This window comes from Engystomops pustulosus, chromosome 3 (genome assembly GCF_040894005.1).
Source record: "Engystomops pustulosus chromosome 3, aEngPut4.maternal, whole genome shotgun sequence".
NCBI classification, from domain to species: Eukaryota; Metazoa; Chordata; class Amphibia; order Anura; family Leptodactylidae; genus Engystomops; species Engystomops pustulosus.
Window position 1 is genome coordinate 134,047,514 of NC_092413.1, and position 19,374 is coordinate 134,066,887.

Below are 19,374 nucleotides of genomic sequence, written 5' to 3' on the forward strand. Positions count from 1 at the left end.
TGGGTATTTCCTCCAGTAGGCTTATAGAGTTCTCTTAACTACGATCCTTGAGATGAACGAATATTTAACAAGGTGAGCCTCTGATGTTACATTTATGTTACCATATTATCAGGAGGTCACCACTATTTGACTCTCATACGATCACTTTTCTTTTTTCAGACTGACCTTCAGTGCAGAGGCCTTCATCTGCATTAAAAAAGACTCCCAAAGCTTTACCCCTGTTTTGGTTTAACTTGACTAATAAAAGAAAGTATTTGTAAATCACTGATTGTAAATTGCTTGTGACTAGAGTTTATTTGCAACTCTTAAAACATCCGCTTCTGAATTATAAAAATATATGAGGTGCAGCAAAAAAATATGTTCTGGCACACTTTGCTGGGTGTTTGAGAAAGTTGCTAATTTTTGTGGAAATATAAGAGAGAAAAAAGAACTGAGAAAAATGACCCCCTATGTTCTTGAGATAAACAATTCAGCTATAAGACAGATATCGGAAAATAAATGTATCCAGCCATGGTGGGGTTCATGCAACAATCCTGCTCTCGCTGTACATTAAGGAACATTGCATGGATTGTAATTTAATAATATGGGGCTAATTTAGAATTACGGGAATGTTGCTGACAATATCCACGTATACACAATATTACTTCTGACATGCACATTCATCTTAAAAGAAAAATATTAATGTGTACGTTCATTTTGAACAGAAGGCCATTTCCATCCATTTCACTGGCTTGTAACACCCTTTGCAGTTAATATGTCTACAGATAACAACAGTACTTTAAGAAAATTAGCTAGAAAATTGCTTTTTTATCTTGTTTGCTTTCTCATAGACAATAAAATCTTTTTTTCCTCTCATGCTTCCAAGATAGTGCCATTGATGAAAAACTATCTAAAGGATATGCTGGTTTATATTTTGTTCTTTTTGGAGGCTGTAGGGTCATAAAATGGGGCTTCGGCTCCACTATCTATCATTTTAAACCTGGATAATTGCCTACAATGGAAGATTATAAAAGAGCACTGTAACTAGTGTATGGCAGTAAAACACAAAAGGTCACTTCTGCTGAACTGTCACTGCCTAAGTTAGAAATACATTGAATGTTTTTCTTGCTCATAAATGTTAGTGTCACTAGGTGTAATTTTGCTGCGGCTTAGAACAGGTGCAAAACTTTTTTTTATTTTATAGAAAGTAATGCATTTCTACATCACTTTGCCTGAATATGAAGTGAGTACATCTGCTATTTTCCCACCTAAAATAAAATTCTGGTCTTATTACCACATGTTGCTGTCCTAATCCATCCTCTGTAAGACCGACTGATATATGCCCTTGCCAGCTGGCCTCAATACCTACAAACAATTTCTGTAGGAAGATTATGATTATGCCCATGTGTTGTTATGGCTCTGTGCCAGTCATTTGGCCCTTTTGTTTCTGAATAGCAGGAAAGTGAACAAAGACAAATAAAATAGCTAAGCCTTTTACTTGTGTGATGCCTTTCCAGGTTGTTATAAGAGAATAAGGCAAAAAACAAAACAAAATAAACAATGCACACGTAAATAGCTCTTGCTCTAAATCTTTACAAATTTTAAGCTGAGGGTGTTGATTTGCATGAATTTCTCCAGCATCCCTCTGAATGTCACACAACACCATGAGAGTACTCCTAATAATGTATTTCTTTGCTGTATGCCAACTTACAAAAGCCAATAAACTAATGGAACGATTCAGTACAATAGGTCAGACAATACAAGGACTTGCTCCTATGTCTAAACTTTGTTGTGTCATCAATAAATAGTGGCAGTTTGCATTATGCAGCAAAGTGGAGCTTATTACAACACAACATTGTGTCTGGCAGATTTTTTTACATACTTTAAGGATAATTTCATTTTATATACATATTAAATGATGTCACTGAGCTCTTTGGAGCCCTTGGTTTAAAAACATTAACATTTTTGAATATATAATCCTACCTGATAATATACTATAGCAAATCGAGATTATGTAAAGAAAATACTGTTAAATTCCTGTCATTTAAAGTACAAATTAAAACAAATAAGCCTTAAATCTTTAGTCACTGAGGTTACTGAACTCTTTAGTTACTGAGGTCATTGAACTCTTTGCAGTCATTGGTTGAAATAGTCAAGTCTTTCAAAATATAACCCTACCTCATAATATAGCATATTAAGATTATTTTAAGAAAATACTGTTAAACACATGTCATAAAGTACAAATGAATCAAATTTAGCCTTAACTCTTAAGTCACTGAGGTCAATGAACTATTTTATACTGAGGTCACTGAACTCTGCAGCCATTGGTTAAAACAGTTGAGTTTTTGAAAATATAATCCTAACTCAGAATATAGCATGTAAATAGTATTATTTTAAAAAATGCTGTAAACTCCTGCCATATAAAGTACAAATTTAACAAACTTTAACCTTATCTTTCTTGTAATAATAATGATCTAACTAAAAAAAGGCCATCAATATCCGATTGGAAGGACTTGCAACAATCAGCAGATTCCAGCAATGAATAGGAGCTAAGCCACAGATTCCATTTTTTCCACTAAACAGAGACTGGAGCTCTAATTCCAGATCCATTCTCGATTGTCTTCAATGATGGAATCATGTCTTCATAAATGCTGAATCTTGTCTTCATAAAACAGTCCTGTAATGATTCCGTATTGCAGTATATGAAACACAAAGCATGTATTATTATGGCCCAAAATCAAGGACGTTTTTGCCTCTGGTTCACTCAATATTCAAAATTTATCAGCATGGCTGTGAACTAAAACTTATATTTTTATTAGATATACCTTAAAATATACAAAGGTCACAGGTTGTGAATTCTAAAAAAAAAACAACAACAATCCGTACTAAAGACGCCGACCTAGGCGACTATACTGATCACCACAACCCCCAACGGTTGTGGATCAAACAATGGGGATACCACATACCTGCAAATCACGGTGCCATGCACCATACCATCCAAAAAATACCTTGCAAAGAGGAAATAAAAGATGGTTCTTACCACAACTGGTAATGGTCTGTAGTTGTGTCCAGTGGTCAGCTGTGCTGTTTCCAAAGTATGTGTATTGACGGGAGCATTAAGATGGTAAAGGACATACCTGTATATGTTAGAACCAAAAACGTCACGAACTGTAACAAGGCTTCAACTGTCCCTGTCCCCAGGTGTGATTAGCTCCCGCCCTGACAAGGGCAGTCCCAATAACTTGCCCTAGTTTAGAAAAAAAAACAAAAAAACACCCTGCATTCCCCTTCCCTGACGCGTTTCTTCCTGCTGTAGGTTCTTCAGAGGGATTGCGGTGGAATCAATAAAACATGGGGTCTCCAATGTAGAGGAGCATCCCTTGGGGTGTAGTAAATAGTCTGATAAACCCAAGTGTAGGGTCATCTACTGGGTCCCTGGTGTGGAGCCCCAGGCGTTGATCCCTATCTGATCCCTACACCATCAGATAGGGATCAACGCCTGGGGCTCCACACCAGGGACAGGGACAGGGACAGTTGTAGCCTTGTTACAGTTCGTGACGTTTTTGGTTCTAACATATACAGGTATGTCCTTTACCATCTTAATGCTCCCGTCAATACACATACTTTGGAAACAGCACAGCTGACCACTGGACACAACTACAGACCATTACCAGTTGTGGTAAGAACCATCTTTTATTTCCTCTTTGCAAGGTATTTTTTGGATGGTATGGTGCATGGCACCGTGATTTGCAGGTACGTGGTATCCCCATTGTTTGATCCACTACCGTTGGGGGTTGTGGTGATCAGTATAGTCGCCTAGGTCGGCGTCTATAGTACGGATTGTTGTTGTTTTTTTTAGAATTCACAACCTGTGACCTTTGTATATTTTAAGGTATATCTAATAAAAATATAAGTTTTAGTTCACAGCCATGCTGATAAATATTGCAGTATATGAATACAATAGAGCTACGCAGTTTTAAGATACTGTAAGGCTTTTGCTACCACAGTATATTATATTTATTGCTTCTGGCAAAGTTGGCTGCTTGCCTTGGGTGGCAGCAACAAAATTCTGTGATAGTTGATTGCCACAATGGCTTTAAGTCTAGTTGTGATAAAAAACCTTTTAAAAGTCGTATATGCGGTCCATAGAATTTATAATCTGTGTAGGACAATACAATTTTCTTGCAACACTGTATGGCATTTTTCAGCAACTGCTTGTATAAGTGGATAATAACTGTTTTATAGGGATCTAAGTTTCAGATGTATAGTTGTGAAGTATAAGCTACAGATTCTCTATGATATTGTATAACATCTTCAGGATACTCAGAAAAAGTTGCACCTTATTTGGGAGTGTTTTGTTATTTATTTAATTGCTGTGGAACTGATGAACATGTATGAAATAAGATGTTTAATTCTATTTATCACATTCATTTTGCTCTTGCTCTAAAAACTGTGAGTTTCTTAAAACAATCAAGTGGCAGAAACTGCAGTGCAAATTGGGGATGATTTATTAAGACACCACACCTGGGATAACATAGAGCTTCCAACCTGCTGTAGCTTCTGGTGCAGGTTATACTAAATTTGGCTTTCCAGGGTATCCCGCATTTGCTTTTTATGCCGTTCACCTTTTAAAAATTGGCATGTGGGTTGCAAAAGTCTCAAAATGTCCCAAAATCCAAGATATGCAACTAGATTTGTGACTTTTTCATTCTTTTTATGTAAAAAGCAGAATAAATCTCCCCCACTGTGTTTGTGGACGTAATATAGTATCAGTTCTGACAACAATATTGGTCAGAAAACATAAAAGAGGGTTAGAAGTATTATATGAAAGAGAACAAACAGTATACATGATTGACAAGGTTCAAAAACAAAGCCTCCTTCAGATGGCACCATGTAGGGACACTACAATTATTCAGTACATAACAGTCAATGTACAACATCAACCAATGATATGGTATACAAGACAACATAAAGGTATGACGGCTTTCATACATAATATCATATAAGCAATACTAAGACCTTAAAGTAGCATATGGGAGTGTAGAAAGAGTCTAGAGTTTTAATTATATTTATAATGTAAGCAAAATATTTCAGTTGTATTTCAAAAGATTAATACATGAAGAACTTTCTTCATAAACGTACAGTATTTTCTTGATTTCATGCCTAGTTTTTCCTATTGCTGCAGCATCTGCTAAGCAATCCTCCTCTATTTCTGTGTTATTTCGTGACTGTCACAATTCTGACATAGGTATAATTGAACAAATGGATACTTATGACAAATAGGCTCCAAGAGATAAGGTTACAGAGAACTTTTGAGTTACAAACTAAATCTGATAAAAAGAACAGCAGTGGCACAAAGCACTATGCTTTAGTTCTACTATATATTCTCCTGAATTGTTGAAAACCGTATCTATAGCAACAAAAGTGTTCAATTTAAAATAATAACCTGATTTGCATCCATTTATGTCAGTTTAATTCTGATGTTATTATTTTGCATAAAAAGCAGTATTTTATAAGATAGGATAGCCATGATTCATCTTTTAGACATATACTGTATAGTTATCTATCACTTGACAAAACATTCTTAACATTTTTTTTAAATAATTTTTTTATAAATGTCCATTAATCTCACCAGGGCAAAGAGCAATATTGCAAGGCTTATGCTGAATTTCTGGTCCACCACACAATCTTCCCCCATATTGGGGAGGAGTACAGGTCCTTGTTCTTGTTCTTTGGCCTTTTCCACATGTAAAGGAGCATAAACTCCAAGGTGACCATTCCTCCCAGACTCCATTTACTGCAAAAGAGAGAAGACATTATACTACTATGAAATACAAGCATTACTACTGTTCATAATATTAATAATTTCAAGTCTTGAAAAGAAGCATACAAGTCTATAAAATAGAGAAACACAATGACATTTGTTGTACTTGTTGCTCCATATTTGTGTTTTGCAGTTACATTTAGCACCTAATTCCGCATAAAGTATTCATATAAACTGTACAGCATTTCAAAATGTATAACATCATGCATTTACCTAATTTCTTTACCATTGGCAATAGAAGACCTCATGAATATTAAGCATTTCATGTTATGTGTAATTTACCTGCCAACATATGTATTTATATAAACTAGAATTTCATTGTTCTTCATTATTAACGCTGCGATTTCAAGTGTGAACGGCTTTTTCAAGTTTCACAATTCCTTGAAGGGAACACTTTTAAAGTCGGTCCCATAGTGAACAGAATTTTCTCCTTTGTTACCATGACATCATTCAGCTAGGTACATATTTATATACATGAATGTTCTGAAACCTCCAGTAAATGGGCCCCTCGAAATGATATTAACATAAAATGCCATTGTAAGCCATTGAAAGCAAATATATAATATTTTGTGGAATCGAGTATTTGGCTCAGTCATCAACATACACAATATGGCTCCATGCAAATCTTACTGCGGTTTAGAGGTCTAGGACACTCAGTCACAGTGTGGTGAGCACAAGGATTTTTACCCCATGGTGCATCCTCTTGGCTCTCTATGGTGATGGGATGGGCGTGAAGCTCAATATGTGGTTCCAAAAATTTGGGTTTGGTAGGCCCTTATAAGGCATATATCTATTGTTGTTTTTGCCCTCTTAAAATAGCACTTAACTGTATTAGAACCTAAAAGTACATTTTTGGATGCGGCGATACCTAATGTGTTTATGATTTTTATTATTTATTTATATTTATATCAGTTCTAGGGAAAGGGGGTGATTTTAATTTTTAAGTTTTTTTATTATAATTTTTTTTTTTACTTTTTTTTATTTTTACTATTTTTCAGACTGCCTAAGGTACTTTAACCCTAGGTTGTCTGATTGATCCTATCATATACTGCCATACTACAGTATGGCAGTATATGGGGATTTTCCTCCTCATTCATTACAATGTGCTCATAGCACATTGTAATGAAAGGGTTAAACCGAGACAGTGGAAGACCAGAGGCTGTCATGGCAATGGATCGCTGCTCCCCGATGATGTCACGGGGAGTGACCTTCCTCAGCAAGATGGCGGCGGCCATGCCCCCGCACCTTTTTGAAGCCGCTGGCGGCCACCCGCGATCGGTGCTAGAATCATTCTTGGATGTTACCGGCAATAAGCAGCAAAGACTTACCGGCTATGGAGCGGGCTCAGCCTGTGAGCCCTCTCCATGCACTGGGACCTGAAGCATGCCATACTACACTACTACGGCGCACGTCGATAAGGGGTTAAAAGTGGAGAATACTGGTTAAAATACTTTTCTTTTGTGCAGTCATGGCAAAATATTTGCTAAAATATAGGACATATGGTGCATGAAAATGTTCTCGTTCACAGGGCCTCATAATTGATGACTAGCTTAAAAAATACAAAACTGTGTAAAGATAAAATTAATGTTGGTATAAACATGCAATTCCAAATATCCAGTGTTATAAGTAAGCCATAATGTTTATGTGCAACTTTTTGTATTCTCCTATTTTATAGAATTTTAAAATGTTCCAGGTTTAAGACATCCTTATTCTTATGGAAAGGCCATTCTCAAAGTTATGGTTTCTTAATTTTGTTCAAAATATTTTTAAAATTATTGTTTTTCACTACAATAAGCCAATGTATTGTTTACATTATGCACCAATGAAACCAATGATTCTGCAACAATGCAATACATTTCTTAGGCATATTTTTAGATTTACTCAAAAAATACTTTAACTGCTTTCTTGTAAAACACAGTAATTTCAGCTCAATTGTCAACCACAGGCTATTCATAAAATAGCCAAAGCACTGCTAGAATTCATCTGCTGTAAAATTATTCATTTTTATGTTGAGCTGCAAGGAAGAATTAATAGATTAAAACAGTGATATATTTCGTAATAGCAACAATGAAAACTTATGTTATTGTTTTAACAAATGGTCTTTTTACAGGGACTCGTTTGCAAGGCAGCATTCTGGAAATTGCACAAAATACATCAATTACATTATATCTCCTATGTTAAAGTCTCCTGCCACATTTGGGAAATTAGATTTAGTTGGATTGGAGGACATTTTTTCAAGAGTTATACAAATAGATTATTTTAGTCAAATGAAATCATTCAGCATGATTGATATTTACTTTGGATTTCTATAGAGCTTTAAGCCACTACAAATGTGATGGTAGGTTACAATCTGAATTTGTGAGTCAAGAAAAAATAAAATAATGGATCTAAAATCAATTTTTGTTGCCGATATGTTAATTTAACGCTGGCACTGGGAAGTTAGTTGATAAAATGTGAAATAAAGAATAAACAAAATAGTAAGGCTGCCCATATTTTTGCATTGTCTTTCTGTTAGACAATTATTTTATAAAAAAATATTCAGGTTTGAAAATCATTTTTCTGAAACTTCAGTAAGGATTCACAAAAGTAATAATTCCAACCTGTCTCTATCAGTCCTAGTATATACATTTTTGGCTGTCCCGAGATCCGACAGTAAATCTTCTGATAATGGTGGGGCATGGCAGATTATTCTCATGCATAGCTTCTCCTGTCTGCTTCTCCTCTTTGCCTTTTTCCAGAGGAGGGTGGCACTTTGTGTGTGTTATAGTTCAGATGTTGCAGGGTTTACAGTGTGTGTTATAGCTCAGATGTAGCAGAGCTACAAGCATGTCATTGTGTGTTATATGCATCTAATGGATCTTGTTATCTCTCATCTGTCTCATCTCTCTTTTTCTCTGTGTCAGATACAAGTAGAATGTTCAGAAGCTAAATAAAAGTGTAGATAAACCCTGGACCCTAAAAATCTAAGCACATTGTCAGCTCATAGCATCTCATCTGCATTCTGTGAGAAAAAAAATGCCACACCATATGTGATAGCTTTTGTTTCCTGGGTCACTGGGTGTGGGCAGTAACAGGCAAAATGTGGCTATGGGCTGACCACTGCTCCTTGGCCAACTTTTGCTTCTTCTGCCAGCTGCCCCTGGCTTCCTGACCACCATGCTGCATAGACATGTAGTAAATTCAAAAGATTTTGAATCCAGCAGATTCCTGACTTTGTACAGCAGTCTTTGTACAGCATGAGTGACTCCCTGGCTGAAACAGCTTTGCTATAATGAAGGAGGGCATGGTGGTATGCTCTGTACTGCCAACTAAGGATGAGCTTGGCAAAAATAATTCCATGGAAGTTGAGGTCATGTCTGCCATGTAAATCACCAATAGCTCAACTTACTGTAGCCTATTAGGGCTTACCAGTACACACTGCACACCCTGAAGCCTATTTGCACTAGAGGAACTTTGAGCAGGCAGAGAAGGAACATGTCTTCTCCCTGCAGCACCAGCTCCACCACCAGCAGCACCACGTCAGGAAAAGGAAAATTGCTGAATTGGCTTCTGGACATGTGACCTTGCTCTCAAACTGCAGAGTGACATGTCGAGTCTGGAGAATCACAGGCATGCCTACAGATGATAAGTTTGTGGTTGTTATGGGACTGCAATCAAGTTGATTGGCTGCTCAACAGTAAATCAAACAGCTTGGGGATTTTTCTCCAAGCACAGCCCCATGTTACGAACAGCAGCTTTTGTTTGGCCCAAAGGTCTATGGGTGCTGAGTCCGTAAAATTCGGGATGGACCCAAACTTTGCAGTTCAGGTCTGCTTATCTCTATTTGATAATACATTTAATTTCATTTAAACAAAACTGTTATCTTAAAGCACTAAAAACTTTTGCTCTTTCTGGATATAATAGGGGTAACTCTAATTAAGAAACAGTTATCAAACCTGAACATGAAAATTACCCATGTCAGGATATCAGGGATTCTTTACTTTTTTTTGCCTAGGTCAATATACTGTACATCCTCTATATAAACATTATATGAGCAAGGAAATAAAGTGTAGATAACAGTAGGCCAGATACATGTGTTTTTTAATCGGATCAGAAGGTCTAGGAATTGTACTAAGGATTAGAGGAAGGCATACACAGTTAAGAAAAGCCTTAATGTTTTAATTATAGGGTATCTGAAAGTGGAGGCACCTGTGCATTACCAAATAATTGAAAGCGCAGCTTTGTCTTACGTCATATCCTTTCCTTTATTGTACTTTGATGGAAAAAAGTACCTTTAATGTTTTTTTTCCGATTTCAATTTCTTTTTAGTACCCCTGATTTCTCTCTAACTACAAAACAAACAAGACCTCAACTATAATAGATATAAGGAATTGTTATAACAGCATAATATAGCTGATGTGCAATTTACAAAGTATACCAGTAATAATATTATGCTTTAAAAAACAAGATAACAAAACTCAATCTTGGTAAAATATTATGTCACTGATTTCTATAGGCGAAGTCCTTGCCAATTATAGATTAACCCTTAGGTTAGATCTTTTTAGGATTATGTGTGACATGTCATTTTTGTTTTATAGACATATTCAACTTTTGATTCATTTTAAATTGGTTTATAGAGTTTTTAAGAGTTAAATATCAGCTCTACAAATCAGACATAACATATCTGTACAACAAAATGAAATAAAAACAAATTATTGTATGGATTTAAATCAAGTAATTTGCTTATAATACTTATAATAACCATATTAACAGTGTTATAACTTTTTAAATAAGGTATTCTCATTAAGCATTGACTAATGGATTTTGATTTAACTTATTAATATCCCATACATAAAATAAATCCTCTGAATTATGAGAGTCAGTAAACCTTGACTGGCAAGGCAAAGCACAGTTTAGTTATTTCACACCCTTCTCCCAGCTTTTACTTTTTTTAATGTATAAATAATTTTTTTTAGAAAAGTTTCCAAATTTCTGCTTAATATGTCATCATGTCTACTAGGTCTTTCCGCTAGACTGCAGAGAGGAGATAGCACACACTGCATAAGAGATAAGAAAACAATACTCTTGGGTCACTGGAAGATCTCCGTACAATATCGCAAGTGTCAAGAAGCTGTTGATTGGAAATGGTGCATAAACTTTGCTGACATTGGCACATTTTTACATCCATTGTGTATAGAAGCTTATCAATAAAAAGCAAGTTCACCATTTATGTAGCTAGTTTTCCTGGCATGTTAAATGCTATGCTTAACTTACTGTATATAGAGTACAGTTTATGTAACTAGATTATGGTTAACAACAATTTCATAAGAAATTAACTCCATATACATGCAAAATACTTAAGAAAAGAGTAAAATTGAAGTCCTATTTATAAAGAATAAAAAAATGAAAGTGATCTTTTTAGAAGAAAACATGTTCTTGATAAATCAAGTTTCTGGGAATGTTGCAGGGTCCTTGAGGCACATCAAAGTCAAGTGTCAGTGTTTGTAGATTAGGCTAGGCAATTGCTTTAGATAATATCAAGGCTAAAGCTGTAGAGAATGGTATAAAACCTGAAAGAAAGTTGCATGAAGTCTACAACACCTTCTATCTAGCACTCGGCAAACAGTCTGAACTAAGCTGATACAATCTCATTGAATAGCCTTCTTTAATCTCCAGAATTTATCTCTGAAGAATATTGCTACTAGTGATGAGTTTTTATCTTTGTCTCCAGAACTGTATTATTAATATATAAGTGTCAAAATAATCTTCATTTTATCTCTTCATGAGAATGCAGAATTTAAAGTTGCATGTGGTAGATTTTGTAAACTTTTATATCATTGTTTATACATAGAAACTACGGTATCTATACGTCTCATTTCTTACTCAACATACATAGGAAGTCTCAAACACATTGGGGGCTTAATTTCATCACAAACCTAAAATATGTTTTTGTGCCCAAAAAGTCACATTTCTGTAATTGCCCTAAACATGCCGGACATTATAAAGGTTTATCACAAGGCATTTCATACCTCAATAAAAGTTAACTAAAGCATTAATCTAGATCCTACCTAAGACAAAATACCAAAGAATCTATACTCTACTCATATACAACGAATCTCCATATAAACTTGTGGGTTGTCACTCTGCGCACAAGACATACAGATGTGTCCACTGTTAACTTGATATTGAAGTTCAATACAGCACTGACAGAGGATAATACAGTCTATTTCACCAAAGTAGCCAATCACTGCCATTGTGGTTTCATGCTATATATTCTTTAACCAGTTCGCGACCGCCCTGTGTATTCACGGCGGCGGTCGGGTCGCATGGAGAGGGCTCACGGCTGAGCCCTCTCCATAGCCGGTAAGTCTTTGCTGCATATCAGGTATTTGTACATTGTAATGAGGTCTCCACTCAGTCGTCTTTTTTCTAAACTGAATAATCCCAAATTTTGTAATCTGTCATTGTATTCTAGTCCCCCCATTCCCCTAATAATCCTGGTTGCTCTCCTCTGCACCCATTCCAGCTCTACTATATCCTTTTTATACACTGGTGCCCAAAACTGTACACAATATTCCACGTGTGGTCTGACCAGGGATTTGTATAAGGGCAAAACTATGTCTTTATCATGAAAATCTATTCCTCTCTTGATACCTCCCATAATTTTAGCAGCAGCCGCCTGTCTCTGGTCACTTAAATTAAGTTTACCATCCACCAATACCCCCAAGTCCTTTTCAGCTCCAGTTTTACCAAGTAATTGACTGTTTAGAACATAATTATACTTTTTATTTCCATGGCCCAAGTGCATAACTTTACATTTATCTACATTAAACCTCATCAACCATTTCTCTGCCCACTCCTCAAGTTTCCACAAATCCCTCTGTAATGCTAAACTATCGACCTCAGTATTTATTACAGGCAGTCCCCGGGTTACGTACAAGATAGGGTCCGGAGGTTTGTTCTTAAGTTGAATTTGTATGCAAGTCGAAACTGTATACTTTATAATTGTAGATCCAGACAAAAAAAATGTTGGCTCCAGTGACAATTGAAGTTTAAACATTTTTTGCTGTAATGGGACCAAGGATTATCAATAAATCTTCATTACAGACACCTTACAGCTGATTATTGCAGCCTGGGACTATAGTAAAGCATTTAGAAAGCTTCACCAGAGGTCAGAGGGGTCTGTCTGTAACTACGGGTTGTCTGTAAGTCGGGTGTCCTTAAGTAGGGGACCGCCTGTACTTTAAACAGCTTAGTATCATCTGCAAATATTGAAACTTGACTGTGTAAACCCACTACAAGGTCATTAATAAAACCAGTCTTGAACTTACCTCCTCGTAGAAACCAATCAGATTAGTCTGACAGTACCGATCTCTCATAAACCCATGCTGACGCTGGGTTATACGGTTGTGCACAGTGAGATACTACAGGATAGCATCTCTAATAAACCCCTCAAATATTTTCCCCACCACAGAAGTTAGACTCACGGGTCTGTAGTTTCCAGGATCGCTTTTTGATCCTTTTTTGTATATTGGTACCACATTTGCTATGCGCCAGTCCTGTGGAACATAACCAGTCCTCAGTGAATCTTCAAATATTAAAAATAACGGTCTGTCTATCACGGTACATAATTCATGCAGAACCCGGGGGTGTATGCCATCTGGCCCCGGTGATTTATCTATCTTAGTGGTTGCGAGGCGGCGCCGTACCTCTTCCTGGGTTAAACTGTTGACATTCCAAAGACAATTTACAGTATTCCTCATTGTGTCTTCTCCCTGGGGATTTTCCTTGGTAAAGACAGTTGAGAAGGCGACATTCAGTAGATTGGCCCTTTCCTCATCTCCTTTCACCATGACCCCCATGTTATTTCTAAGGGGACCCACACTCTCTGTTTTTAGTTTCTTATCATTTATATACTTGAAAAATAATTTGGGATTATTTTTGCTCTCCCTGGCAATATTTCTCTCAGTCTCTATTTTTGCGGCCTTTATCTGCTTTTTACAGGATTTATTTTTCTCTCTATAATCCTGTAATGCCTCATTGCTACCTTCACGTTTTAACACCTTAAACGCCTTATCTTTCTCGCTTATTGCTTTCCTTACAAGACTAGTTAGTCACATTGGCTTTTTCTTGTTCCTCTTATGCTTTTTCCCATAAGGTATGTGTTTCTCACAGGACTTTTTCAGAATATATGGGGAAAAGTCCCATGTCACTGCTGCAGCCATAATAAACACATTCTGGTCAGATGGATAGGATTTAGGTAATTGAATTGATGTCTGGATGAATAAGTAATTGTAATTTGTTTTGTTATTTTTAATTATTGCCAATATTTCAACCCATTTAATCACCTTCCATATATATATATATATTCATTGCAGGAAAGGACTACACTGTGTATACTGATTACTCTTAAAATGTGCTGTGGTACATTTAAGCTGTGAGTTTAAAGACAAGTCCATGTGAATGTTCAAGGACAGAAAAGTTGGAGGCCTTGTACAGCCCCCTGGCTTTAAATGCAACAGTCAGTGATCTCTATACTCTTCTCACTTATAAGAGGATGGAGGCATATAATGGTGCTCTCTGTAGCTAGCAAAAGAGCCTTTTGTTTGTGAAGCTCTGTGAATACAAAATTGTACTATCAAGAAAAGGGGTGGCACAGCTTATTGTATCTCTCTCTGCACTTCAGACAACTTCCATTTTGATACATTTATTCATATATATTTGATATTTTAGAATATTAGTATATATACATGAACACAGCTAATTTTCCATATTGACAGTTAAAGAAGTGGCAATACCTTTTTGAGGCTGAGTATATTTGATGGTGAGCTTTCGATAATACTAGTTCTCTTCATCGAACATGACCTGGAGGCCATGAGCAGATAAGAGCCAGAGCTCTCTTGTCTTGCCTCATATGTTTTTAGTTTGTTTATTGCCATTCTGTCATAAATAAGATGACCCTGTATTTATCAAACAGTTGTGTTAAAGGTTTTTTTTTATCCTTTGATTATCACTGCCAAGTGTGTATAAAATGCTCTGAGTTTTATGAATAACATCATGTCTGGCGAAGAGAACTAGTATTCTCAAAATCTCACCATCAAATATACTCAGCCTTAAAAAGGTATCGCCTGAATTCCTCACTCTTGTTCTGCTCTCCATGGCTAACAAGGTACATATTCACACTTCAAAGAAGTATGTTATCACCTTTCCCCCAAATTACACACATCCCACATCCCACGCCCACATCTTATTGCTGGTTGCTACTACTTATTTCATGCTCCAAGTTATTACATTTGATGAAAACTGCTAGCTTATTGACTTTTAGAAATCCTGTATGTGCAGACTATGAAGAGTTTATTTGATGTACTTGTTTAAATCTAAATGTGTTTGCTGCTGAGCTCCCTTACTAGAGAATACCTAGCATCATGGAAGGCATCAGTGATGCTGCTGGATGGTAGCATAAATCTATATGTTGACCAATTTGAGGTTTTTAGACTACTGATGACAGTAGTTCATTGGAGAATGAATTCTCATGAATTCAGCAATAATTCTTATACAAATCAAAAGTTTGTTAGTTATTTGGGTATGCTACATCTGAAGCTGAAAGGAAAAATTACTCTATTGGACGCAGCACTTTGTAATCTCAGCCCAGAAGAATTTGCTCATCAAAGGGGACATATTTACAATTGGGCCACTAGGACCTTTACTTCAATGATGTGAAACAGGACCCTTCTGATGTATAGAATCATCGCTCGGTGAACATAAAAAAATTCTTATAAAATATCTTATCATTTTATTATTGACACTAGGACACCTAGAAATGTTAATGTATATTAAAGATGAAAGCTTGCATAGCTAGCAGGAAAGTTATTCATCAGGGCAGCACTGTGGATGCAGATGTCATCTCCATAAAAAGGGATGTAACAACTTTATAGGTCTCTTTCCATACCTCAGACAACTTCACTCCACTGCATCCCACTCTCCCAGGCCCTGCTTTCCAAACACTTCATCTACACAGCAGGAAAGTGTTCACACAACACAGTCTATACACTACATATAATTAGTTCCCTTCTGCTTTCTAATACTTATGTCCCATAGATCTGCATGTGCTGAAAGTTGCCAGAGTAGTGACTTTATGGAACCTAAATGTACAGATCATGCTGAGCAAGAATTTCTTTATTATATAACACAAGGCATTATGGGATGGCAAAAATGGGAACTAAAGGATAAGTAGTACTTAGACCCCCACCTTACTTCTGCTGCTGACAGGTAGCTCCAAAACAGAAAGCAATACTGCAAGTCCACAATATGGACATTTTTTTCAATGAAACAATGTTTTAATGTTATTGTAAAACAAAATAAATAGTAGTAGTAGTAGTGCATTTAACAGTGTTTCACTAAATCTATAACATATGTTATGGAATGCTTTGAAGTCGAAAAAAAGAAGAGTTTCCAAACTAATGCGCAACCCAAGATCAGTCAAATGATAAATTAACTTTCATTATGCCAGATAAGGTATCATGTCTTCTGATAAAATAGCTGTTTCTCTGACAAGAAAGCTCTAATCTTTCCATATATATTGCACATTTTGTATTCATAACAACAAATTGCCAAGCCTTAGCACAAGATGTGTAATACTTTAGCTGCCAAAAGAGCTTGTATTGCTTTTGCTTGGAATGGATTACCAGACATTTTGGCAGTTTAAGGATTTTCTTTAGGTAAAGTAAAAAGTAGGATTTTTCAAACTATCAATTAAAAAAATTCGGCAATTAAAGCTATTTAGCTGAGGGAATATGTGTAGACAGATTGGATAGATAATAACTGTGTGTTATTAATATGATTAAGCATATGGCATATAAATGTGTCAAAAGAACATTAGCCAGAATTATAGCATAAAACCTGTCATATTAGTACTATTCGATTTTGGTCAATGCCTCTGTTGTAAAAAAAACAAAAAAACATCCCAAACTACCAGATATACAAGAGCTGGATTAAGAACTTGTGTCCAGCCCTGGGATGGACATGCCCCATACAGGACTTCAGACAGGTTCCATGGCAACTGGAAACCTGATTCCTGACATGACCCTATTAGGGTCCATACTGATTAAGGATCATTCAGAGACCAAGAAAATCAAATTGTTTACAAAGTGATCACCTCCTATGACAGCAGATGTAGAGAAGTAGACTGCACTAAGCTGGAACGGAATAAAATTGAGTTAGAAATTGAGTCGAGTTAATAGCTACACCATGTATTGATATAGAACTGTCATTCAATGTTTAACATTGACAGACAAATTATAATAGAATTTATGTTATTTGGTCTGGTAAAATGATGGAAACTCAATGGGTCTCAATAGAATAAATGGTGGAGATTTTGTTGCTCATGGCAACTGATGAGAACTGGCCTCTAAAGCCAGCAAGATCTTGTCATGTATCAAATATGGTATAGACTCTCGGGATAGTCATATAATATTACCACTTTACAAGGCATTGGTTCTGGGCTCCAGGTTAAACAAAAAAACAACAAAAATGATAAGGGGTATGGAGGGTCTCAGTTATGAGGAAAGATTAAAACAACTAGATTTATTTAGTCTGGAAAAGAGATGACTATGACGGGACATGATTAATTTCTATAGATATATGAATGGTTCATACAAAAAATATGGTGGTAAGTTGTTTCAGATTAAATCAAATCAAAAGATGAGGGTGCACTGTCTCCGTCTGGAGAAATTAAGGTTTAATCACCACAGGTGACAGGTTTTTTTTTTTACTATGAGGCTATCTGTGGAATAGCCTGCCTCAGGCGCTTGTCACAACAGGGACAGCAGAGAGCTTCAAGAAGAGTCTAGATGCCTTTTTACACCTAAATAACATTGATGGTTATGTTATATAGAATTGTTTCCCCTAAATCTCTTCCTCATCCAATCCCTTCCCTTCCTTGGTTGAACTTAATGGACATGTGTCTTTTTTCAACCGTATAAACTATGATACTATGAACTTTAAAATCTGCTGTGGAAGAATGAAAGCTGAGCTCTGTTGGTTTCTCTGAGCCATTAACGATTAATTATAATTTTCTATTTCTGGTGCTATGGGTTCAAAAAGCTGTATATAAAACACATATCCACCTTGACTACATTTCTGGCTTAATGGGCAGTATTCAAAACATGTTTTATTAAACATCTTTCAATAATTTTGAAATTATTCATAATTTACTCTAAATACTTGTCTCAGTTCACATCAGTTGTAACATCCTATTTGAGTCTTGGACTGCAGCCAATCACAGGCATAAGTGATGACCCTGGCACAAATGGTAGTCATATGCCATTTGTGCCACTCTAGCTGCTAAGGCCTATGAATGCCTTCAGCAGGGACAATGTCTAAAAGGGATGTCACCGTTGATATCAGTCTTGCCAAGGTAAAAAATAAAATTGGACAAGCCCTTAAACCTCCTAGTAATGCAGCCACTTTGTAGCTTATTTTTTTGTAATCTGACATGTGTTGCTTTATATGTTTATAACTTTTGGATGCTTTAACTTACAAATATGATTTTTGAGATTTATTTACATTTGACATGTTGTACTTCACGTCACCCTATGTTTAAATTTGCGCCCCTAAAACTATGAATCACAGCTTTTATAAAGCTTGTTGATCCTCTAGAGAGTAACTAAAACAAAATGGAGGTAAAAATAAGAAGGCTTTAATTCTGTTTTTAATATGATAATTTTCTAAAATTTTACACATTCACAAAAGATAAAAGGAAAAAAAAAGTATTATGCTTTTTCTCCAAGTACATTGCCACTCCACATGTGGACATTACTTTTTGTATGGGCACACAGAGGGGTGTGGAAGGGAAGGAGGGCCATGCAGTACGCAATTTGCCCTATAGGATGTAACGGTTTTTAGTAAGCTATAAAATATTTGTTTTTTCCTTTAATATGGCAATGTGTGGCTTCCACCACCCTTAATCTGGCCCTGCTCACATCCAACCCGTGTTTAAAAGCTTTTCATATTGCCCAACTCCAGGTTTTGCCTTCCTGCCAACTTGACATTTCCCATAATCCTGTTTTATGTGTCACACCCCAATCACATTTTCCATATATATTGTAACATAGCATTTTCAAAATGCAACATTTTTGCCAATACTTAGGCAGTGGCAATCTTAATACATATAAGCACAATAATCTACGGGGTGCACTTGCACTGGAGAGACTCACAATTTAGTAAAGCCTTGCCCATCGATGCAAGATGGTGCCTTTACACTAAATTTTACTCTCTTAGCCCTGGCATTCACTCCAATCCTCACTGCCACTATCTATACTTTTCTCAGCAAATTATAATAAGAATGCCAAGGGCCACCTGTCACATCCCTCAACAACTTAAAAACTCAATTTCAAATAACAGATTACAATCAATTTGTGCAGCCGGCCCAGTTGAAAAATATCCTAAACCATGTACATCATTCTTACCCATCAATATCATACAATCTATACAAAATGTGTGTATGATATTTGCAAGAGGGCTTTCTGAAGTGGTGTGAGAAAGAAAAATGCCTAGTGTTGTTCTAAGCTGCATGATGCCTGAATCTTCTACTA

At 36.2% G+C, this 19,374-nt stretch overlaps 1 protein-coding gene across 8 annotated transcripts in view; it reads right to left on the reverse strand.

Annotated features, from left to right (window-relative positions):
- The window catches only part of ADGRB3 (adhesion G protein-coupled receptor B3), a 577,118-nt gene that overhangs the window by 341,944 nt on the left and 215,800 nt on the right, over window positions 1-19,374 (reverse strand). For all 8 annotated transcript variants that reach the window (XM_072142190.1, XM_072142192.1, XM_072142193.1 and 5 more), the window contains one exon: window positions 5,612-5,776. In XM_072142190.1, the coding sequence (XP_071998291.1) occupies window positions 5,612-5,776 (165 nt within the window). The remainder of the gene's footprint in view (window positions 1-5,611; window positions 5,777-19,374) is intronic.